The following is a 24,900-nucleotide window of genomic DNA, read 5'->3' on the forward strand; positions in this document are numbered from 1 at the left end:
AGGTAAATCTGGAAAGACCCCTCTTGTATTGAGGCAAGCACAGCTGGGGGGGAGGGGCAGCCTACAGCAGCCAGGATTAGTCTGAAATGACTGTCCCAGGGTGGAGAGGGCCTGTCTCGGGAAGACATTGCTAGGATGTTGATTTAATGATGAAAGACTGGCAGTTCCTCAAGCACTATAGGGCAAAAGCAGGGCCAGTCCAGCAGTGTTCAGACACTATAAAGATAACAGACAACCAAATTGCTGTCTGTCTCCTCCTGGAAGCTCCTGGCCTCTGCAGCTCTCTGCTCAGGGGATGAGTGACCAGCAGGTGTGGGGGCTGGTCAGAGCTCAGGAAGAGGCAGGAGGCAGGGTACTTAGTCCCTGATGCTCTGTAGATCCTTGTGATCTTGAAGAACGCTCCTGTCTACCTGGACATCAGTGTTCATCTTAACCACAGGAGACCGTAACAGTCTGATAGTTACTGTTTCTGGCGACGAGAATCCAATGAATCAGAGGTTTAGCTATAGCTTGATGACATGCTGTCTCTAGACATTAATTTACATATTTAAAGACATCTTAAAACATATTACTGTTTTTTATACGTGTCTTCTCATACTCAGTCTCAAGTATATTGATTTCTATTATACTGACATTTTACATTGTTTTGTTTTGGTTTTTGGAGACTTGCTCTGTAACCCAGGCTACCCTAGACCTTAGGCAATCCTCTTGCCTCAGCTTGAGCACTGGGATTACAAAGCATGAGTTCAGGACCAGCCTGGGCATGTGGGTGTCAGAGACTTCCATGTCCCTTCCATAGGCGTGGAACAACAGGCAACAGGGCAAGACCCTGTCTCAAAACACTGAAATAAACAAATGAAACCAAAATAAATCGACATCCACAAAGCAATAGCAAGCTTTTCTTGATGTCTTGATATAGATACTACATTTATTTTATACACTGATTTTGCATCTGGAAAAGGGCGTATTTCCTTACTAATTTAATCAGTTATCTGTCTGTGAAGGGTCTCTGTGCAGCCTGTCCTCAAGAAGGTAGTCTGCCCCCTAGAGGAATGTTTTGAAATATGTAGAGACAATTTTTGATATGCCAAAGTTGTACTTATTTTAACATGTTTTTTTGTTTAAACTTTATATAAAATTAAGCACTACATTATTTTTTTAAAGTGTGATTATGTCATGTAAGAACTTTATTCCAGGATGGAGGCCGGGGTGATATCCTTATAAAACGACTTAGAAAAGCAGCACTTGGAATTCCAGAGCAGATCAGGAATTCAGGGCCATTCTCAGCTATGCAACCAATTGTGCTTTCCCTGGGCCTTGTGAGATCATGTCTTTCTTACATACATACATACATACATACATACATACATACATACATACACACACATACACACACATACATTCATACATACATACATACATACATATTTTAAAAAGAAGTTAATTTGATTTAGCTGTAAACTTCTGAGGCTTAAAAAAATTGAAACTGTGTATGTACCTGGGTGAGTTCATGAACATTACGTGAATCCATGAGTGATCCCCCAAAGCCAGAAGACGGCACTGGACCCCAAGAACAGGGATTCTAGATGTTTCTGAGTCACCACGTGGCTTCTGGGAACTGAACCCTGGTCTTCTAGTATTAAGACCTCTTAAGCACGGAGCCACCACTCCTGTCCCTTCTAAGACACAACAAAACAACACCCCCCCCCCCCCCAATCCTCACACCTTTATTTTTGTGTATCTGCTGTCTGGCAGTAAGTGTCTTTAACTGCTGAGCCATCTTTCCAGGCCTAACTTCTGAGATTTTAAAAAATAATTTTGGAGGCTGGTTATGGTGGAGCTGGCTTATAATTCCAGGAATTGGGAACCAGTGGCAGAAAAAAAAATCAGTATTTCAAAGCCTTTCTCAATTCAACATGATTTCAGGCAAGCCTAAGCTTTTCTTTTTCCTCTCCTTTTGAGACAGGGTCATGTTATAGTAGTTTTAGCCCAGGCTTAGAACTTAGGGCCCTGCGCCTCAGCCTCAGGAGGGCTGGGGGGGTTGACATGTATCATCGGCCTTCTAGAGGCTATTGTATTTACATAGGATTTTTGGATCTATTGTCGTGAGTCAGGCATATCTTTTCCAACTCCTGAGGTCTTTGGGAAGTCAGAGGATGCTATGCTAGGCTTTTCAAAGCAGTCGGGGCACCCAGGGGTGGTCGCTCCCTGAGAGTGACCGTGCAGAGTGAGGGCAGGTGACAGGAGGTATGGTCCAGCCGCTATTCTATTCTAACTGTTCTGGTGCTCCCAGGAAACCTCAGCCCAGCTTGCCGGCTCAGCGACACCAAGGAGAAGAAAGAAGAGTCAGAGAAATTTGGCTGTAAAGAAACGTAGCATTGCTGGTTTTGAAGGAGAAGAACCTCTCCCCATAGAAGCTAGGGATGGGGAATGGGGGATGGGGGAAGTTCTCCCCTATAGAATGTTAGGGAAGAAAGCAGTTTTACCAACATCTTGACATTAGCCTAGTGAGACCCGTGTTGTCAGAGAACTATAGGATAAGTGCGCTTGTGCCTAGACTTCGAAAGTTAACGAGAATTTGTTATAGCAGCAACAGGAAACTAATATAATGTTCTCACAGACATACTCCACACCACTGGGACAGGTGGCCACTGTTCACTCAAACATACACTTCCTAAAGCATTGGGGAGGCAAGGCTGTATGGGAGTTCACAGAAAGCTGCCTCCCACTGCTGCCCTTAAGGGCCTTCGCCTTTTACTGACCTCACAAGAGTCCTGGAGCATAGTAGAAGCCCGGCTGCCAGACACCTCTTTAGTTCTAAGAGTAACTCTACTCATTGGTGGAGCAAAGAGTGGAAATGGCTATTCATAATTGCGCTGCATTTGGCAGCTGGCACTGACTTTGGTCACCATGCCTTTCTCTCGCTGCCCACAAAGAATTGAGGATAGAAGACAGATGCCCTGGAAGGCTGGTGTGTGAGGGTGAACAGATAGATATTCTGACCAAGAGGATCAGAACCCCTGAACTTAAGGGCAGGAACATGCACTAGGATATAGTGTTCTCCAGATCCATCCTCAAGGTGACATCAGTGTGAATCGGGGTTCAGCTCTCCTTTGGCGTTGGAAGACCCTGCACCGTGTTTGTGGCTACAGTGCAGTGTCGGGTTGTGCAGCGCCTTCCACATGAGCAGCATCTCATACGGCGCGAAGCGGTGCACCAGCAGCAGCTCGCGGTACACGCAGGGGTCGAAGGATGCGCGCTGCGCACCAGGCAGCTGCACGCCGAAGGGGCGGATGCCCTCGTGGCTGCTGGGCGCCAGGCCGGCCTGCTGCAGACACATGCCCATGTAGGCGTCGTCGATGGGGAAGAGCGGGACGTGGTGTGCCGCGCTGCGCAGGTCGCGGGCTGTGCGGCGGGACAGAAGGAAGCCGCCGCCGCTACAGTACGCAGGGTAAGCTACGCCCGAGAAGAGCTGTTCGGGCACGAAGTACTTGCTCCAGCTTTCGCGGATGGGCACAGAACCCACCATGAGCTGCCCGGTGAAGAGGTGGCGCTCGGGCGACTGCACCTCCAGGAAGCTCAGCACGTTGGCCGTGTGCACGAAGACGTCGTCGTCGCAGCTGAGCAGGAAGCTCAAACCCGGGCAGTGCTCCGCTGTCCAGTCGAGCAGGTGCAGGTGCTTGAGTGAGAGGTTGAGGAAGGTGTCACTGAAGTCCCACTGCAGCATGTCGCCGTGCTCGCGCGCCTCCAGGCTTAGCAGATCGGCCAGCTGAGGCTCACGAGCCGCCTCCTCCGGAGGGGAGGTCCCCACCAGAAAGAGGCGACGCACCTGCCGGCCGCTGTAGCTGCGCTCCTGGCCCCACGTGCGCCGGATCAGCTCGCGCCGCTCGTAGTGCGCAGGCGAGGACTTCACGGCCAGCAGCAGAAAGACGCCGCGGGGCCCCGCGCACTTATGCGGCACGTCCCACAGTTGCGGGAAGCGGCGGCAGTGGCGGTAGCGCAGAAAGTCTTGGATCCTAGTGGGCAGCAGCTGGAAGCCAGCCAAGAGGTTCACGGAGGCGTTGGCCACGCAGGGGGGCACCTGAAGGAGAGGCGAACGCTGCACCGCAGCTGCGGAAGACCCGGGAGTGGTCATGGGACCCTTGGCTTTTTCCTGCGTGTGCTCCTGGAGGAGCCACTGGTTCAGCACCAAGAAAATCACACCCATTAGAAAGAAAGCCAATGTCTTGGGACTCTTGAACCTGCGGCTGCTGGGCAAAGCCATCTGGCGGGGGGTGGGGGGGAGAGTCACAGATAAGCCAGGAGTCTTTTATACCAGCGGAATCCTTTATTCCTATCAGGTCTCTCCCAGAATCTGAATTAGGCCAGTAGTCTCTCAGCACATAAGAAGGAAGAGGCAGGAGGATTCAGATTTCAGGTCATCCTTCCATACATACTGGGTTACATGAGATCTTGCTTTAAAAACCAACTAAACAACCACCAACCAACCAACCAACCAACCACCCAACCAACTAACCAACCAAAAAGCCCAACAAAAGCCAAAAACCAAAAAGGCCTGCTTCTGTTGGTATAATACTATATCTAGCATGAAGGAGGTCCTGGTTTGTGTACCCCGCACTATATAAACTGGATGTGGTGGTTCAAATCTATAATCCCAGCATTTCGAGAGGCTGTGTCAGGAGAATAACCAAACTAAAACAGAACAAGGAATGGGGGTGAGGTGGGGTCCAAATTCCTGACGACAGTGAGCATCTTAGGTCTCCCACAGCTGAGAGTGACCTCACCTTCATAGCTGAGTTTATCATGGCTGATGCATACCTGCTTAGGTGTCACCCAGGATGACAGACACATATCCAGAGTCAGTCTCCATTTTGCTGTGAGTTTCCATCCAGCCCTTTCTCTGTCATTGGTACCACCATTCCCCGTTTGCTCAACCAGAAGTATCTCCACCCCACAATCTGCTGATTCTGCATTCTATATTTCTCTCAGGTTTATTCCTTCCTCTTCATTTCTGTCCAGCTGGATCCAGTACTGGCTGGGAGGACAATATAGTGGGACAAATACTGCTTGCTTGGGTTTAGATTCAGATTCTGATAAACTCTATGCAGCCAAATAATGGGGCATGAGGCCAGGGCATGAACTACATTTCTTGGTCATTGCTTGGAACTGTACCACAAGGAAGCCAATCAGATCTTTGGTCTTGATGTTCTCATCTATAATGAAGGATTACATTACAGCTCTCCGGGAATGTGGTGAGAATTGTGTATCCTGTGGCCACTGGATGATACTGGATCATGACTCTTTGGCAGCCTCCACTCTATATGCTTCTGTGTCTGCCTGTTGGTATTGGTTATTTTCCAATCCTTCAAGGTCTGGCCCTTTCTTGCAAGTAGCCTGCTCATATGTCCTCTGACCTAAAAATCCCAATCTCTACTCAATTAACCCTTTCTCTACTCAATTGTACACGTTGGCACTGTCATACAGTAGTTACTCTTTTTTGTATGTGTATTTATCGTGTGACCAAGGATCATACTTAGCCCATGCTAGTCAAGGATGATGACCTTTAACTTCCGATTCTCTTCTGTTCTGGCTAGTTTTTCTGTCAACTTGACATAAGCTAGAGTCATCTGAAAGGAGAGAACCTCAATTGAGGAAATGACCCCCCCCCCCCATACACTCAAGCTGTAGGGCAGCCTGGAGAGCATTTTCTTAATCAGTGACTGATGGGGGAGGGTCCAGCCCATGGGGGATGGTGTCACCCCTAACCTGGTAGTCCTGGATTCTATAAGAGAGCAGGCTGAGCAAGCCATGTGGAGCACGCCAATAAGGCCTTTCCAAGGCCTCTACAGCAGCTCTTAGAGTACCTGCCTTGACTTCCCTCAGCAGACTATTCAGGATATGTAAACCAAGTTGCTTTTGGTCATGGTGTTTCATCACAGCAATAATAACATTGGTTAAGACACTTTCCTTCACTTTCGAGTGCTAGGATTGCAGGAATGGGCAGCTGTCACTCCCTGTTTGAGGCAATGGCAGTAAACTTTGAGCATTGAGGGAATTTACCATCCTGCTCTCTCACCTGGCCATCTGAAATGCCTCCTCCTGCCCTGGAATTTTGTCCTGTACCTGGACTGTCCTGTGCCTGCACTGATCTCTCCTGCCTTAACTACTCTTTTGTAGTACACTTGGAAGAGGTAAACCCCGAGAAAGCTTCAGTGGTGGTTGAAGGAGGGCAGGCAAATTTGTCAGTTTGCCTCCCCTTCTTGCCCACCAGCACATCTGAGGCAACGATGAAATCTATTCTTCACCATTGTAGGCTGAGGGAACAGTGTGGTGGAAGCTGTTTACCCAGGTTCAAATCCTGCTTCTACTTTCCAGCTGCATGGTTAAACAAGCAGACATAGGCTTGTTTCATACCTAGCCCTCAAAAGGCTTTTTGTTTGCTTGGTTTTTTGTTTTTGTTTTTTAATTTTTGAGACATGGCCTCACTCTGTAGTCAAGTTTCAGATTCTGGATTTTTTTTCTCTGTCTCAGCCAAGCAAGTGTTAAAACTGGATATATGCTACCCCACCTGAAGATCTCTCTCTCTCTCTCTCTCTCTCTCTCTCTCTCTCTCTCTCTCTCTCTCCCTCCCTCCCTCCCTCCCTCCCTCCCTCTGTTTCTCTCTGTCCTTCTGTCTCTCTCTCCCTTCCTTCCCCCTCTCCCCCTCTTTCTTTTTCCTTTCTTTCTTACTTTTCATTCTTTTTTCTTTCCTTTTTTTCAGCATGTCTAGTATCCGGGAATCAAACTGAAGTTCTTGCACACACTAAGCAAGTGCAGTGCCACTGAGTTACTTTCCTGGTCCTCTTAGGACTTTTAGTGGCAAGTAAATAGTAATATGTACAAAGAATTCAGTACAGAAGCCAGGGGTGGAAGTTCATATCTATAATTCCAGACTCAAGGAGTCTGAGCAGGATAAGAGTTTAGAGCGAGCCTAGGCTATTGAGTGAAACTCAAAGAGGGCCAGTGAAACAAATTAGTGGAGTAAGGTGCTTGCCATAAATCCCAATGACCTGAGTTAGCTCCTTGGGATCCACATAAACTCCCAGATTGCCCTCTGACCTCTACACCTATGCTATGGCATATATATATATATATATCACAAATAACATTGAACAATAATGACAACAGTAAAAAAGTTTTTAAAACCAAAATGAAAATAATAACAATATAGTGTTTGGCACGTTAGTAATGTTAAGTTAGTAAATGTTAACTAGTAGGACTGTCAAGTGCTAAAGAATGTTCTAGAACATGTGCTTATTATATATTTTTAGATAATAGCTTGATATGTTAGGTATTACTGGAATGGACTGTGTTCTCGCACTTGTATATTACAATCCATACAGTGTCCAGCTCAGAACGAGCACCAAGCAGGTGTTCAGGGCACCAGTTAGTTGCCATGACAAGCAGAGGGCTGTGCATACACTTATAGGTGGCACGGCTGGGCATGTTAGAAAAACCAGCTGCAGATTTCCACTGTTTCTCAGTCCTGCCTCGGTGCTGGAGCATTAGAGGATAGTGACACATGGTGCCCATGTCACTGTCATAGCTACTCAGTGCATATGCCTGTGCCTAGCAAATTTGGGACAGTAATTTTATCTCAATTTTCTTTCTTTCTCCCTTTCTCCCCTTCCCAATCTTTCTACCTTCCCTCCCTCCCTCCCTCCCTTCTCCTTCCTTCCTTCCTTCCTTCCTTCCTTCCTTCCTTCCTTCCTTCCTTCCTTCCTTCCTTCCTTCCTATCTCCTCCTCCCCCATTTCTTCTGACAAGGTCTTAAGTACTCCAGCCTGGCCTTCAAACTCTCATATCCAAGGATACCTTTGAACTTCTGATCCCTCTGCCTCTACCTCCCAGGTGCTGGAATTACAGGTGTACAACACCATGCCCAGAGTATGTGGTACTGCTGATAGAACCCACTGCTTCATACATGCTGGGAAAGCACTCTACCAACTGAGCTACACTGGCAGCCTATAAAGACTTTTTCAGTGAATAAAAAGTATAAAATATGAATGAATATAGGATTTGGAGTCTGAATAACTGGGCTTGAGTCTCAGCTCTTTTCTATGGGTTAGTTAACCCCCTGGGTTTGAGTCCCCTTCCCCCAGAAAAACATAACATCTCTCAGTGATCATACAAATGATAAATGCCTTATAAATGGTGGTTAAACTGTTATATTTTACGTTTATTTTAATTTTACTGTTTGAGACTGGCTATTCTGAAACTTACTATGTAAACAAAGCTGGCCTGAAACTCACAAAGAGCTGGGATTTAAGGCTTGCACCACCAAGCCCTGGTTATTTTAGCTTTTTAAAGACAGGGTTTTATATGGCTTTGGCTAGTTTTGAACTTCTAATCTCCCTGCCTTTACCTATTCTTCTCATCTTAAAACATAATTTAAAGGCATTTCTCTAAATCATCTGTGTAAATCAGCCTGTAATCCAGCATTCAGGAAGGAGACTGAGACGTGCTGGACTATATATAACAAAAAATGTTTTTGTAGGTAATTTTGTTGTTGTTTGTTTTAATGCATGTTTTCAATTCTTTGAGTAGTCATTTCTAGAAAGAAAAATTTTCTCAATCTTAATGCATCAGTAGATTTGGTTTCATAGAAGAGATTTTTTTTTTTGTCTGTCTGTCTGAAGAACCTGGAGCATAGCCAACTTTCAGTGTATAAAGAGGGAAACGATGAGGAGACGGACAGGCATAGCCTATTCTGAGGGCGGAGCTAGCTTGCTTTGTGCTTAAGATGTACAACCTCTGACTTGGCTCTAATTTGAAACCAACTGTCTTCTCTTTGGTCCTTTCTGCTGCACCCCTCCCCCTTTTCTCAAACTACTCTTCCAGGTGCCTGGAGCCCCTAACCTAAAGCTCTGCTGGTCTCCATGGGCCCTGCTCCCTTTCCTCAGCTTGAACTCAGCTCCAGTACCAGCTCCTTCAGGTCACCTCCTGGTAAGTTCAGGTCAACAGATCTGTCTCCTTGGTGCTGTGGCTACTGAACTTGGATGAAAGAGGGCAATCTGTCTCTTGAGCCTTATCTGTGGGATTGGGCAGGTTGTCTCTATAGCCCATGCTAAGTACTTAGAAACATGTCTGCCAGGGGTTAAGAGCCACAGTAACTTTAGTGCTAATAAGTGCACCCTCCTGGAGCCAGGCTAGCCATCCTCTGAAGGACTCCATCCTCCCACTGGCGAATTGTGGTCCTTGGGCTGCAGCCCATGCTTATTGCTCTATACTTGTAATAAGGTTCTCTCTGCTCTGGATTTACCTTCTTCCTTCCTAAAAACTACTTAGGCTATTTCCTCCTTTGGTTTGCAGCCCAGATGGCAGGGCTGCCCCAGTCCTGCAGCAGCATGCCAGAGTGTTGTGGTGGGGGTAGTATTTGAATAGAAGACATAATAGGCAAAGTAACTTTTCTGTCTCTTGGTGTCTGGCCACTCCCCAGCACTCCACGAACCCCTTGGGGCTTCATGAACTGTGCAGTTTTCTTCTCTAAGAAGGGAGTGGGGTAAGAGGAGGGTAAATTAATCCCCCAAAGAATAACCCTGAGGTTTGGCAAAATGGTTCAGTAGATGGCCCTGCTGTCCCCAGGACTTACATGGTAGAACTTTGCAAGTTGTCCTCTGACCTCCATGTTCTCTCTCTCCTTCTCTCATTCTCTTTCTCTTTTTCTCTTTCTCTCTCTCTTCCTCTCTCCTCCCTCCCTCTCTCACTCTTTCCCTCCGTCTTTCCTTGACCCCTGTCTCTTTCTCACACACAGTAACAGAATACGTACTTATTTTTTCTCATTAAGAAGACCCCACCCACTCCATCTTACCTTGTGTGTTTGAGACAGAATCAGGCCTGTGCCACCCCAGAGCAGAACAACCCTTGCCCCACACTGGGTTCCACCCCTGTGACAGTGGCTTAGTTTAGTATTCTTGCATTTGACCAATCCAGGCCATCACTCCTCCTCCTCAGGGTTAGGGTGAAGGTAGCCATAAGCTTTCTTAGTCCGTGCAACTAATTGCTTGCATTTTCAGATCAAGCTTGGATGTTGCCTCCTCTGGAAGATTATTCTTTAACCCCTCTACCTGGCTTTTGCTGATAGGATCTGGGAGACAGACTGAGAAGGGAGGGGCAGTGCAAAGGTTTCTAATGGGCTGTGTCTAGAAGGTCAGGGGAGTCTGAAGACTTACTAGGAACTTCATGAAAGGGTGATGTTCTGAAGGGGCTGGGCAGGACCAGTCTCCAGAAGGGATTTCACCACATTCCTCCCCTGGACTGGGGCCCCCATTTTTGAGGCTGGGTAGTTGACTGGATTTGAGCCCATTTTCTGTAAGCTCCCTGAAAACTCTTAGCAGAAATATCTTCTGTGAAATTTGAGAGTAAGTTGAGGAAGGGAGAAGGATTCCTAGGGGTAAGGTTACTAGAATACAATGAAGACTAAGGCAAACAGTTATGACCTCTCTAAAGTTTCTGATCAGAACTGATGCAGACAAAGGTGTGGGGAAGAGTAGCTTTGAAAATGGATGTGCTATTCAGAGGGATTATTAAAGCAAATCAATTCTTTCTTAGTCTTTCCTTTATAGCAGGTGGTGTAAAAGGTCCAGTGTCTATTCTGCCACACCTTAGTGTGAAAGGCCGAAGTATCATAAGAGCCTTACTTATTACTTCTTCCAGTGGAAACAGATTTTTGTGGGCACAGCCAGCCCCTGATGTTTGTTCTGGGCCTGTACAGATTAGTGAGGGCACTAGGACAAAGGCTGGCTCTTTGTGTCTGCCCAGAAGTTATGAGGTACTCAACAGTCCCAGGCTAGGTAATGTTATGACAAGGATGTTGTTCAGAAGCTACTCCAGGATTTATGTTGCAGAATGCCAATCCTACATTTAACAGACATAGAATCTAAATATTAGTTAAGTGACTTGACCACAATTTCACAGCTCTTCAATGAAGGACCAGGCTCCTATCCCAGGTTTTCACATACACAGCAGGGAAATGATGTATCTGGCCAAGGATGGCCTGACAGGATTAACACCCCTGGGCTCCAGCTGTGTGCTAAGCTGCTTATGCCAACCCTGTCTAGCTCTGCTGTCAGCCATACCCTGCTCAGCCAGTGGGTCTCTTCAGGATTTCTTTGAAGTGTTTGAGGGTCTGTTGACTTTTGTTGGCCTATGTAGAGATTTGTGTCTCTATGACCTGAGATCTGAGAATCTGAAAGAATGGGACTGACTACAGTCTAATGCTGTAGACAACCTTACTTCAGGTTCGGTGTTTGTTTACACATGAATGTAACAAAGAAAGCAGTGATCCAAGGAATACTGGTTGAGTTCAGAAAAACATGATCAGAAAAAATATGTAAATAAACACCAGTATGCAGAGCAGCCCTTTCACAGAACTTTCTCAAGGCAGACCAATTTAAACACAATTGGCTGGCACATACTATAGATTGTATCTGGGAAAGCAAACAGAAGGTCATACCCAGATTCAGAGTACAGTAAGAACACTGAAAGGAAAAGTATTGGCTTAGAACCCCCAAGACCAAGTTCTCAGCACTAAGGAAACTTATTTGCCTCAGAGAGACAGAGGGATAGGGACAAAGACAGAAGATAGAGGAAGAGAGAGACAGGGCAGGGAACAAAGGAGAGGAGAGAAAAGGGGCAAGGTACAAGGGGAAGGGGTATTTGTCCTGGAGTGGGACAAAGGACTGTCTCTGGATAGAGAGCAGTCAGACATGGCACTCAGCATATCCTTTCAACAGACTGGGTTCTATAGCAACAATCTGACATTCAACGAGAATAAACATATTATAAATTGAATGCAAATATTTGTCACAGGAGATATGAAATTACATCCAAGAACAATCCAGGGAACAAAATGCACTTGAAGTAAAAGGCCCTTAGCCTTTTTCCTGGAGCCTCTCTCACAGTTCCTCAAGGCATTGTTCACCATGTATCATTGTTTTGACCTTGTTCTGACAAGGTCACTTTTCTATCACCATTGTCACCATTCCTCCCCCCACATCTTGGGGTGACTCAGTTTCTGGGTCTTAGCCAAAAATCTCTTCTGTGGGCTCCCTTATTTCCACTATTATCTATGTTCCTCAAGTTTATAACTTGACCTCAGATTTCAGCTGAATTTCAGACTTATTTATCAATATTATACTTCCCATCAGCATGCTCACCCTGCTGGGCACGGTGGCCCATGTCTGGGATTATTTGGGAGTAAGGCAGAACAGTCTAGAAATTGAGGTCATTCTGGGATACTGGTAGGAAAATTCACGATAAAACATCATGACCAAAGGCAACTTGGTGGTAGTGGGGGAGGCTTTATTTCAGCTTGCAACTTTCAGGTGACACTCTACTGATGAAAGAAACAGGGCAGGAGCTTAAGGCAGGAATCTGGAGGCAGGATCTGAAGCAGAAGGCATAGGAGAGTACTGCCGACTGGCTTGCTTTCCATTGCTTGCTCAGAGTCGTCTACCAGGGGTGATACTACCCACAGTGTGTGGGCTCTCCCACGCCAATCATTAAGCAAGACAATACTCCACAGATTTATCTATACGCCAATCAGATGGAGCATTTTCTCACTCAAGAATCCCTCTTGTCAAATACGTGTAGGTTTGTGTCAAGTTGACAAAAAACAACCAGTACAACTGAACTTTTGTCAACTTGACACACAAACATAACTATTCCATATTGGTTACTTTTCTGTTGCTGTGATAAAACACTGTGGCCAAGGCAACTTACAAAATAAAGCGTTAAATAGGGCTTACAGTTCTAGAAGTGTAAGTAAGAGAGCAAAAACTTCACCATACGGCACTGGATGGCAGTCAGGGTCTGCTTAGCTTTTACTCTGGATAGCGGGGATCTGTTTATTCTTGGAGTCCACCTTGGTGAAAGGTGCTGTCTCTTACAGTTCCCACATTTTCTTTAACAGCCTCAAGATTTCAAAGCCAGTGCTTAGGATCCACTTCGAGAATGGCACCTTTAATTTGAACTTCATGATAAACAGTGTCCTTACCACGTGCTGACTGTTTGGAACTGGGAATGTCTAGAAGCATGCTCAGACGTCTGCAACACCAACAGCTCACCCATGTGGAGCTACAGTCAGAGCTCAAAAAGGAAAGAAGAGAGCTGGGCAGTGGTGAGCACCTGAAATCCAGTTCCTCAGGAAGCTGAAGTGAGGAGGATCATGTGTTTGAGGCCAGTTTGGGTGAAGTAGACATGTACAAAAAAGCAAAATAAACAAGTGAATAAAATAATAATTTAAAAAAGATATCCTTTCCTTTCTTAAAGGAAGTGTGCTGATTTAAATATCACTGAAACTTCCCAGAAAAATGAATAATGGCAAATTTTGACTTTGCAGTTGCTTACATAAAGCAAGGGTAGGGTAACTTTCAGTAGTAGGAGAGGGAGGTGGACGGACTTTAAGATTAACTGTGGCTGCACAGCAAACTGGAGCCACTTGAGACCCTGACTCAAACAACTGCGACAATGAGATGAAAATGGCCCCTTCGTAAACATCTGGAAGTACATCTGCTTCAAAAAGTTATAAAATTTTAGTTACTTGCAAATGATGACTAAACTAATTTTAGAAGATGAAATTATGAAACCCATTACATCACTGATACAATGCAGAACACATTGACAGAGGTAAATAAACAGAGAACTATCACTGCCAACTATAATATCAACTGGTACTTTCTTCTTCCTCTCTCTGGTTTTTCAGACAGGATCTCACATAGCCTGGGCTGGCTTTGAACTTACTATGTAGCCAAAGATGTTCTTGAGCTTCTGACACTTCTGTTTCTACTTCCTGAGTACTAGGACTAGACAATGCATCACCATTTCAGGTTTTATGGGGATTCAGGGCTTCCTGTACGATAGGCAAGCACTCTCCCAACTGAGCGGCAAGTGGAACAAAAAATCCTGTCATGAAAACGTGGAGTGGAGTTGAGAGTTAAAACTGGCAGATTTAACAAATAATTGCTTTCAAGAGCTGAATAATATGGAGTGAAAGAATTCAAAACAAAACCCAAGACAAATGATTAAGACAGTTTTGGGGATGCTCGACAATTTCAGATGTTGGTATTATAGACATTTGTAGTTATCTAGAAATTTTTATGTACTGTGCATTGAAGGTTTTGTCTCCCCTTTTCTTTGACCTCTTATAAAAAAAAAAAAAAAAAAAAAAAAAAAAAAAAGTTCCCTGAATAAGGAAAACCCAGGATGAAGGGACTCTGGCCAGTTCTAGTGTGGCCATGGCGAGCATGGCTCTGGCAGGCTTTGTTCTTCTTTCCAATTCTCTTTGCCTTGCTAAAAGCCATTACATTATTTTTCTAAAGCTAGCCTCCAACATCTATTCCCTTATTTGGCCACTTCATCCTCCTGAGGCTGACCACCAAGGTCCAGGTATTAAAGTACTGAAACCCAGCAATCAAAAGCCCCTTTGGTTCTCCTAATTAACATGCTCAATTAAAATGAAACACATCCTAATTTTCCTATTCGCCACATCTTTCTCCTCTCTATCCAGAGGCAGTCCTTTGTCCCATTCTGGGACAAATATACTTGCCCCCTTTCCCTTGTTTCATTCCCTGGCTCCCTCATTCTCTATCTCCTCTCTTTGTCTCCTATTCCCTGTCCTCTGTCCCTTTAGGGGAAAGAAATCTCTGTGCTGAGAACCTGGACTGGGGGTCCTGAGCAGATACTTTTCCTTACACAGACTGCCTTGGAATTTTGGCTAAGGCTAAACTATAACATCTGATCTACTTCTGTTAGACTTGATACCAGTCTTTCATCTGTAGATTGTTAAACACATGCTTACCTATGATCTCCAGTATATCACAGGGGGAAAGGATTCCATCCTCTGGTGGGGATGTTTCATGACAGCACCAAGAAGAGGGTCTGCATGTATAGTTACTAATGATGCTCACCCATACCTTTCACTTAGTTTTTTTCTTTCACAAAACATTTAAAGTGGAATTGATTTCTGTTTTCTAGAGTGAAAATGGCAACACAGGATATTCCCATGTGCAAAGAGATGCCCCTTTTATAGTCACATAGTATCCATGTTTACCTTGATGGGACACAGACAAAGCATGGTTTGTTTACTAGGTATTTAACACTCTGGTTATGAGGAAGTCAAAGGAAGGGAAGGGAGGGTAATAATGTCGAAACCTTGTAATGTCCATGTGGAACCCACAAAGGAAAAACTAAGAGACATTGGAGTCAAAGTGAATTAGCAACAGCCAAGAGCCTGGCTTTGGCTTTCATATGGTCTGACTTTTAACAATAAAGTCTTTGAATAAGTGGTTGCAATCTTGTCCCCTAGGGGTATCTCCAATGAGGTGCTGGAAAGTTTATTCCAGTCATCCCTAGTGGTGATGCTGAGATGAACTTTCAAAAACCTGTTTTAAAAGCCCACAGCCTTAGGGTATGCTGCTCTATTCTTAATCTGACTTTGATGCTACAGAACCTGAGTCTTAAAAATTTAAGAGTTTTGTCACAAAGGATATGCCTCTTATTATACATATTTTATGCAGAATAACACTTGGCTCACCAGTACATAAATAAGTAGTGTGAAAGAAATGCATTCTTTAGAAGTTATCCCTCATGTCAGCTGCAAGTAAAGCACACTCAGAAATCAGAATTGTAAAGCAAAATACAGTTTCACAAACTGCTTTGGGACTCTTTGGCTGTATTCCCTTATAGAAGAGAAAGGAGAATAAGGCATAGATAGATGTATGATAAAACCAATAGCAAAGGAAGACTAGAAATCCTTCCAGCTATAGGCTACACACAACAAAAAGAGCATGTGCAGAAAAAGCCCTGTGCTTTTTCTGCCAGAGAAGATAAATCTACAAAGGACTGAACCTTGGACTGTTCCCAGTCCTTTAGGTTGGGAAGCACTTCTATTCTGAGAAGCATCATTGTTTTAGTAAAAGGCCTCTATTTTTAATCACTAACCATGTATCCCAGGTGCAATTCTTTGTTCAAATAGAGAATCTGGAAATCCCAGAGAGGTCCCTCTAGACTCTGATTTATGGTTATAACACATTTGGTAAGCACCAGCCAGGAATACAGATACACACGTACACCCATATGTATTATCTTAAGAACTTTAATTCAGGGGCTGTAGAAATGGCCTAACAGTTAAGAGTGCTTGCTGTTCTTCCAGAGGACTTAGCAGTTTCCTGGCACCAACTTAGGGCTATTCCCAACAGCAGTGTCCTCTTCTGGCTTTTGAGGGGCCCTCTCCTATACACGTGGAATATGTTAAACCTGAAATTCACTAGAGAAAATCAGTTCCACAATTTTGAGCCAAATTAATTAAATTAAATGCTGGCCTGGAAGATGAACTCAGGCCAGGGCCACTCCTGGCTTCCCAAGAAACGGATACAAGTAACATTTTGCAGAGGCTTTAAAAGTCAAAGCCCACACTGCATTTCCCATCAGCTTAATTAGGGGCAAGCATGTATCCTAACATATATGCTGCCCATGTACCTCTCGCCCACAAGCAAGCACATCTGGTATAAATAAACTTGTTTAGGGGAGTAAAAATATGTGGCTTGTTATTTCTCAAGAAGCATAGTCCCTAACATTCCAGGAACTTATCTATCCTTGGGCAAGTGGGGCTTACAGGTTAACTTTGGCTCTTACATATATATATTCCCACACAAAAACTAAACAGACAAAACTTTAAGTTAAAGACACACAATGCCTTCAAACTTTTTTCCTTACCAAGATTTCCTTACCAAGATTACCTTACCATGGAATATTCCTGTTTTCTATCCCCTCCTACTTTCACTTTCCCTGGAGCACTTGGGAATGATGGGCAAGCTCTCAACCAGAAAGCACCAGCTCCAAGCTAGCCCTTACCCCTTCTTTCCTGTTGTTGTTGGTTTGTAGTGTTTGTGGTGATTTGAATAAAAATGGCTCCCACAGGATTATATAATGAATGCTTAGTCATCAAGGAATGGCACTATTTAAAAAGATTAGGAGGCGTGGCCTTGGAGGAGGTGTGTCACTGGAGGTGGGCTTTGAGGTTTCCCAAGCCCAAGCCAGGCCCAGTGGCCTTCTCTTCCTGCTGCCTGTGAATGCAGATGTAGAGCTCTCAGCTTCCATGTCTGCCAGCTTGCTGCCATGCTTGACTCTATGAGGATAATGGACTAAACCTCTGAAATTGTAAGCAAGCCCCAATTAAACGGTTTCTTTTTATAACAGTTGCCATGGTCATGGTGCCTCTTCACAGCAACAGAGTGCTGACTGGGACAATGTCCTAAAGCCATAGACCAAAAAGCTAGAGGCTGCCAAGGAAATCCTGTACTTAAGACTGGGAAGATGAGGAGCTGACTTTTGTGCACAAGTAGAGTGTAGCTGTGAAGAGCAGGCCATTATGGAGCTGGCAATGTGGACTAACCATTATAGCACTGGCCACATACAACCATTACAAAAAAGGGTAAGGTTCACTCAGTGCCCCCAAAAGACTTGACGGAGTAGCATGCATCCTCCTCAAGCTGACACTTGGATGGGCTCCAAGTGAACAGGGCCTGGGGCAGATGGAAGGCCATTCCTCAGCAGCACTTAGCTATTTTAAGTGCACTGAGCCATAACTGGTTCCAGGCCCATGGGTGTGGGGAGCCAACAGACGGCAGCTATCATCCTTGCAGCCATCTTGAGCCATATACCCTGACAAGAGACTTGTTTACAATAGCCTAGAATAGCTGAGCACACTCTGATAACATCTTGTTTTAGATACCCAGGATCTTCCCTTGGGTGTGTGAGACTTAAAGGTGTAACTTAGAGACAAGACTTAAAGGTGTGACTTAAAGGTGTGGCTTAGAAGTGAGACATATAAAAGGCAAGAGGCAGACAGAAGGAATTATTAGACATTTGGCAATTGAGACTTGAGAATGGAGACAGAGCTGGAAACTTGGAGGCACTAGGAATTAGACACTTGTACTTGGAAGAGTACTTGAGACTTGAGACTTGAGGCAGGTAACTTGGAACTGGGAAAGAGACTAGCAACTTAGAATTAGGAACTAGGGACTTGGAACTAGGGACTTGGAGAGAAGAAGAGAGACTGAAGAATAAATGGGATTGGATCACACTCTGGTCTCCACTCTTTCCGTCCTCACTCTCTCTCTTGCTGAACCCTGACCCATGGACCTGAGCAGCTTTTGGCAGTGTGGATTCCAACATTGATAGAGAAGTCCCCAACATTTTGGCCCCCAAACGTGGCGTAGAGTGGTTCTCAACACATGGGAAAAGGAGCTGGGGTGGGTCACTCCGCCTTGGGCCCTGACAGTACAGGACCCTCATCTACCCAACATTAACTACCCCCATGCCCCTCATTCACACAGATGAATTTGCCTGCCAAATCCTGGGCCAGGACAGAGGCCTGCTCCTGTGCTTTTAGTAACCTGCACTTCCCTCTTGGGGATCACCCTGCTGTGGTTTCACAATGACATTCCCTGGGAGCAGGCCAAGCCACCTCTCCAATGGCAGAGCCATTCTCAAATGCCCACACTTTATTCACTGCTCATGGGATGGATTGGAGGCAGAATGAACTGTTGCCACTGTGCCTGGGCATACAGAGCTGCTGGGCTCAAATCATGGAAGTGGGGGTGGGAAAAGGAAGCAGCTAATTTAAAATCTACTGTGGTATGTTTGATCAGGATGGAATTTATGGGAGATCTAAGTGTTCAAGTTTAAACTCAAACAACTTTCCCAAAATGCCAGTTAAAGACAGTAATAGCAAGAGACAGCATTTTTGTTTTTTAATTAAACTTATTTAGTGTGTGTGTGTGTACCATGCCACATCAGTGGGGGTCAGAGAACAGCTTGCAGGAGTTGGTTCTCTCTTTCTACCACATGGATCCCAAGGATCAAACTCAGGTCATCAGGCTTAGCACATGTACCTTAACATACTAGGTCATCTCACAAGCCCATGCTGGGAGAAATGAATAGAGGAATGTGATGGTCTACAAAGCATCTTTTGTATACTGGCATGAGCTTCAAACAAATAAAAATTAAAAGAGGTAGCATATTCTCTCACTGGTTGTTTTCTCAATTCTAGTTCTACAAGATGGTTCAAGAAGTTCCTATTGCTTGAAGAGATGAATCTATGTCTGTAACACATTTGCAAACCTTCAGCAGGAGTAAAGAAGATCCCTTGGAAGTGGAATTACAAGCAGTTGGCGCTGCCTGATGTGAGTGCTGGGAAGTAATCCTGGGTTTTCTACAAGAACAAAAATGTTCTTAACTCTCAAGCCATTTCTTTAGCCCCATGTTCTGTTAACTATAAAAACATTATGAAGCTGTTACTGCATGGGAATATAGTATTTGGTCAATCTGAATCTGTTTCTAGGTCATGATCGCTCATATTTGGTTCCAGAATAAACTCTTAGTTCCCTTTGAAGTCAGATCTGTGTTGTGTGTATGTTTCTGGGAATTGAACTTAGGGCTTTATACATGCATGATGGGTAAGTGCTCTATACACTGACCTATACATGTATGATGGGTAAGCGCTCTATACACTGACCTATACATGCATGATGGGTAAGCACTCTATACACTGACCTATACATGCATGATGGGTAAGCGCTCTATACACTGACCTATCTTCCCAGCCCCATGTACAGATGTTTTGACACCTAACCATGGTGCTCCAAGGATGATCGCCTTTCACCAGAAGAGTAGCCTGGATTGGTGTTAGATACTAGAACTATGCCCAACCACTTAGTGTTATCTCCTCATATAGATATTGGTAAGCTTTTTCAGGGACTTGGACTTGTTTGGGCCACAGTCCTTTGGTTTATTCTGAGTTGGTGAGTAGCTGGCAGTATGGTGTCCACTTTTGATTTTGGTGCCTATGGTTTCAGAATGTTTGGTTTAATTTTGTTTTCAGAATATTTGGTTATTAACTTGCTAGCATTCAGCCTTTTATCTCTTTGACACTCCTCTAGTGTCTAATTTACAGAAGAATATTTAAAAAGTTGTCATTTGGCACCCCAGATGATTTTGTTTGGTAACTGTATAAATTTTTAACTTACAAATCCTTAAAAATTAAATAAATGTAACTATAGATAATTTGATTTTATGCTTCCCATAATAGGGAATACTTGATTCCTCTTCCCTCCCCCAACTAAATTAGAAGACCTGGGCAACAAGAATTAAAGATCACAAATGGACAGCCTACTTTAACTGATATTTTAAAATATCTAAAGAGAAGCTGAAGTTTTAATTTATAATTTTATAATTAATTGAGTTTTAAAACTATATCAAGGATAAAGATTATGTAAAAAACTAAAAATGAATTCTAAAAAAATAAAAACTTAAGCATTCTCAGGCTGTGCTTTCTGCCCTGACTGTTCTCTATCAAAGAACTACTGCAGTCTAATATAAGGATAAACCCTAAAGAGAAAAGAGATCCCATTCTAAACTTCCCAGTCCACCTAACAGTCTTGAGTCTTTCTCCTCTCACTAGCCCTTTCTTCTGTCTCACTGAGGTAGAGTTTTAATTCTACTGTATAGTACCTTTTGTTGGGTATAGCCTATTCTGACTGTGTCCTGTCTGCTCATGATAACTGTTTCATGACAGCACATTGTAATTTTGTATTCAGAAAGAACTAAATGACAAAAGTCTGTGGCCATTTCATCATACATTTTTTTTTAAAAACCCACTTTATTGTGTTTTTCTTAGCATGCTTAATTTTTTAAAACGTTTATTGTTTAAATGTTTTGTCTACATGTACATGTGTGTACTATATATATGCCTGGTTTCTTCAGAGGTCAGAAGAAGGCACTGGGTCCCCTGGAACTGGAGTTACAATGGTCATGAGCCACCTTTGGGTGCTGGGAATTTAACCCAGGTTCTCTGCAAATACAATGAATGTTCCTATTTGCTGAGCTATTACTGGCCCCCATTGCCATGCCTGTTTTAAACCACGTAAGTGAGCATGCATGTCTGACAGATATAATAAAAGGCCTGACAAGTACACACTGCCTTATAATAAATGTAGGTACTCTTAACTGCCTGAAATTTATTAAAATATTTTTTGCCTCTCCTATGTCTTATGAGACCTTAAAATGCTACTTAGGTAAATAAGACAAACAGCATTCTTTGGTGTCACAACATAAAAGCTTCATCAACTTACTAAATCTTACAAGGAATATATAAATTTTGGTAAAGATATTCTTCCAAAACCAGATCTGTGAAAGATTAAAATTTTATTTCATTTTTTTTTAAAGCCGGGGTAACAAAAATAAAACAGCATCAAAATGCTTTATATTGATCCAATGCTCTGAATGCCGTGTTAAGAATTCTTCTGTTGAACTAATTCCTTTTATAGGAGTGTTTTTAGTGTACAAGTGCTGGAGGCAAGATTTCTGATAAGGCAGAGGTACATCTAGAATGGTGGTTATAATTGTCAAAGATTTTTAAGTTGAACTTCCTTTCCATAATGAAAATTATAGGAATTACAATACCATCAAGCAGTAACATAGACTGGGTATACTTACTCTGTCTGTAATAAAAAGGACATACTATTAAGTCTTACCAAAAAGGAAAAGTCTTCCTTATTTTGGTTACAACTTAGCACATTGCTAAAATCTTATTTCTCTGGAGATCCTGGGCAGAGACAATATACTGTATCTGACAGGGTATTACAGTTGGCTAAGGAAGGGCAAGAGATGTCTGGAGACAGGATATAACCTGTTAGAGGTCATTCTAAGGAAGTGGCACCAGTGTCCATAAGACCCAAGTCCATAGCCTCAAAAACACCTTAAAGACAGGATACCTAGAATACAAGCTATTAAAAGGCTGAAGAAATTAAAGGATCTCTTCAGACAACAAACAGGATGCTTTAACTTATTAAAGGCAAAGTAACTATCAATAATTATAACTTTATGTTTTGGTTTTTCATTTTTTTCTTTTGGCACTATTAGTACTCAATTGTTATAATCCCATACTTTCTTCTCTTTAACCTATTTTGCTACTGGATTTTTTTTCCCTACACATTGTTCCTTTTTGTATTTTGCCATAATCTTAATGCATAACTATCAGTTTGGGTTTTTTGTTTGTGAATTTTGTTGTGTTTTGGTTGTTGTTGTTTTAACAGTTTTAATGGTTGTTTTAACAGGACCATATTCAGAATAATTTACATAAGCATAGCTATGCTTTTCCTGACTCTGATCCTTTCTGGGGCCAATGGTTAACATAATCATATTATTTTTCATTAATGATTTTTTGAAAATTTATTTATTTTAGGCATATGGATGTTTTTCTTATGTATATATGTGCACTATGTGCATGTCTGGTGCCAGCAGATGTCAGAAAAGTTGTTAAATCTTTAGAAACTACAGTTATGGATAATTGTGAGCTACAATGAGGGTGCTGAGAATCAGACTCAAGGCTTCTGCAAGAGCAATTAGTGCTCCTAAATGCTAAACCATCCCCCAGCCCAAATTCTTACTTTTTTTTTTTTTTTAAAAAATCATGTACAATTTATCATTATGATACAAAGATTCCAGCCAACTCCTAAAACAAAAACTCTGAAGCCTCCTCTCCAACTAACAGATAACATAGGAAGAGAGCTTCAATCTCTCTGACAAAGACTACATCCCTCATTAACATGGAAATTATACAAAATATATTATTATCCTTTAGCTCCTCAAAAAGATTTTTGGAACCACAGCTCTGAGGACAGGGTAAAGTGAGGTAGAAGAATAGAAAATTCTAGAGGCAAACAAACAAAAAACAATCCCAGAGGAAGACTGGAAACCTCTCCAACAGATCTAGTCATAACAAAACAACATGCTTTAAAAAACAAACAAACCCTGCCTTCTCTAATTGCCAGAAAAGATGAAGGCTATGCAAAGATTCCATAAAGAGCAGAGACTCTTTTGGTTCAAGGCTTTTCAGCCTTAGACCTTTCCTAGTCCTTAGACATACTCTCATTCTGGGGAATATTTTCCTTTCTTCCTAACAAAAGGTCTCTATTTTCATCACCATCCATGCGTCCCTGATCCAGTTCTTGTTTCTGAACACAAGAAACTGGGAAACTCAGTAGATGTGCTCTAGACTCTGGTCCATGCCTATAATCAAAGTACAACTAAGGTTCTCTTAGATTTATGTTTTGGCATGTCTTGCTTTTATAAAAGGTATGTTGTCTAATGGCCATCTGAGATGTAAAGGAAGAAAACTGGTACTTGGGCTTTAAAAAACTAAGGCCAGAGGGTGAAGGAAACGTTTTTGGTTTTATAAATATTCCAAGGCTACCTAATGAACCAAACACTATTTTTCTGTTTTGAGACAGTTTCACGATGTATCCCTGCCTGTCCTAGAACTACGTAGGCTAGGCTGGCCCTACATTCACAGAGATCTGCTTATCTATACTTTTCAAGTGCTGTGGTTAAAGGTATGCACCACCCAGCCAGGCTAAAGCTAGTTAATGAATACTGAAAAGATGAGAACATTTTAACATGAGAAAAAACCCTACTTTTCTTTTGAGGCCATAGCTCAGGATACAATCAACAGATATAACATATGATCTTTCATTTACTGTTTGTGATAAACAATTCAATTTTGTATACATTCAAATCCGAATTAGAACTATCTGCTTCACTATGCATACTGCATAATGTGAAAAGTAAAAAACTTACAACTTCCCCTGATAAAGTCAATTAAACTGTGTTGTCATACAGATTACCAGTTAAATTTGCTAGACACAATAATAATAATAATTTGAAGATCAAAGAAAGTAAAACAACAGCCTTTAACTGGTGAGAGGGCTACATTCCACAGGTGCCATGGGAAAGCTTCTGAAGGGGTGTTGGATGGCCCACCCCTCTGATTGGCTGCGGGCCACAGAGCCCAAGACAAAATCTTGGATGTGATGAGAACAGAGCCCACTCACTGGCAGGTCGGAGTTTGCTTCCAAGACTCCATCTAGCACCAAGGCAGATAGTAAGGAGCTGCCTAGAATTCCACACCTTTTCTTTTTTACTACTGGGAAGCCATCTGTGAAGTTAATCAAAGCTGACACGGCTAAGTGCTGGCTCACAGTCGACCATCTGGATATGGGATTTTGCCAGTACTTAATGACTTTGTTCAATATTTAATTAAAAATTAATAAAGGTACAATTAACATGCAACTCTTATAAAAATAGAAAAAAGAAAAATTATTAATTTTTCATGAATGATCAGCACAAACTGTTAACCTGTTAAGAAAAGCCCAACTTCTCCACCATTCTACAATATAAATATACACTTTCTGTTTCTCTCTAAGCATCTTAGGTCCAGGACAAACGAGATAAAGCCAGGAGCTAAACACCCAACAGACCAATTGCCCATTCTCTGTGTCTGAGTTGATCATCTCTTGTGATGGGCATGGTGTCTTTGTACAAGTCTTTGGGGATTTCTTGACCATCTTGGCAGAACTACATACAGTAGGCGTTTTTTGTTTTCTTGGTAGAATAATTCATCAGTGCTTCCTCTGAGGTTCAAACATGACCACTGGCCAGATTCCAAAGAGAAACTGTGGAAACAAGTGAGGACAAAATGAGATAGAACGAGATTATTATATACCTTAAAAAAAATCGAGGGAGAGCAATCCCTAAGGGTCTGGGCTGTAACAAATGTTAAGCTTGTTAGCATTAGTAGCCTGAACATAGCAACTGCCTTTCTGACATGCATCAGATCTCAAAAGCTACTTCCACTTAATTTATTTAAATACATTAGGCATCTACTTTGTCAAGCATGGAAGTGGCATTCATCTGTAACCTTAAAGAAATTTTTGTTGTGTGAGTGTGTGTGCACATGGGTGTGTATGTAAATGGAGTGCTTGTGGAGGTCAGAAGAGAGGGTGTGTGTGTGTAAATGGAG

At 43.0% G+C, this 24,900-nt stretch overlaps 2 protein-coding genes across 3 annotated transcripts in view; both read right to left on the reverse strand.

Annotated features, from left to right (window-relative positions):
• Positions 1-228: 228 nt before the first annotated feature.
• Positions 229-10,760, reverse strand: B3gnt6 (UDP-GlcNAc:betaGal beta-1,3-N-acetylglucosaminyltransferase 6). Its single transcript, XM_034494755.2, has 2 exons — positions 9,850-10,760; positions 229-4,264 (listed from the first exon to the last, which is right to left on the reverse strand). Exon 2 carries the CDS (start codon positions 4,262-4,264, stop codon positions 3,086-3,088), a length of 1,179 nt encoding a protein of 392 aa, XP_034350646.1. The 5' UTR covers positions 9,850-10,760; the 3' UTR covers positions 229-3,085.
• Positions 10,761-21,226: 10,466 nt separating this feature from the next.
• Positions 21,227-24,900, reverse strand: part of Acer3 (alkaline ceramidase 3) — an 82,535-nt gene continuing 78,861 nt past the window's right edge. For both annotated transcript variants that reach the window (XM_034516359.2, XM_034516349.2), the window contains one exon: positions 21,227-24,553. In XM_034516359.2, the coding sequence (XP_034372250.1) occupies positions 24,500-24,553 (54 nt within the window). In that variant the 3' untranslated portion in view covers positions 21,227-24,499. The remainder of the gene's footprint in view (positions 24,554-24,900) is intronic.

This window comes from Arvicanthis niloticus, chromosome 1 (genome assembly GCF_011762505.2).
Source record: "Arvicanthis niloticus isolate mArvNil1 chromosome 1, mArvNil1.pat.X, whole genome shotgun sequence".
NCBI lineage: Eukaryota > Metazoa > Chordata > Mammalia > Rodentia > Muridae > Arvicanthis > Arvicanthis niloticus.

Bases quoted from the DNA above. Each gene is read 5' to 3' on its own strand.
- B3gnt6 (XM_034494755.2), bottom strand. From the start codon at position 4,264: ATGGCTTTGCCCAGCAGCCGCAGGTTCAAGAGTCCCAAGACATTGGCT.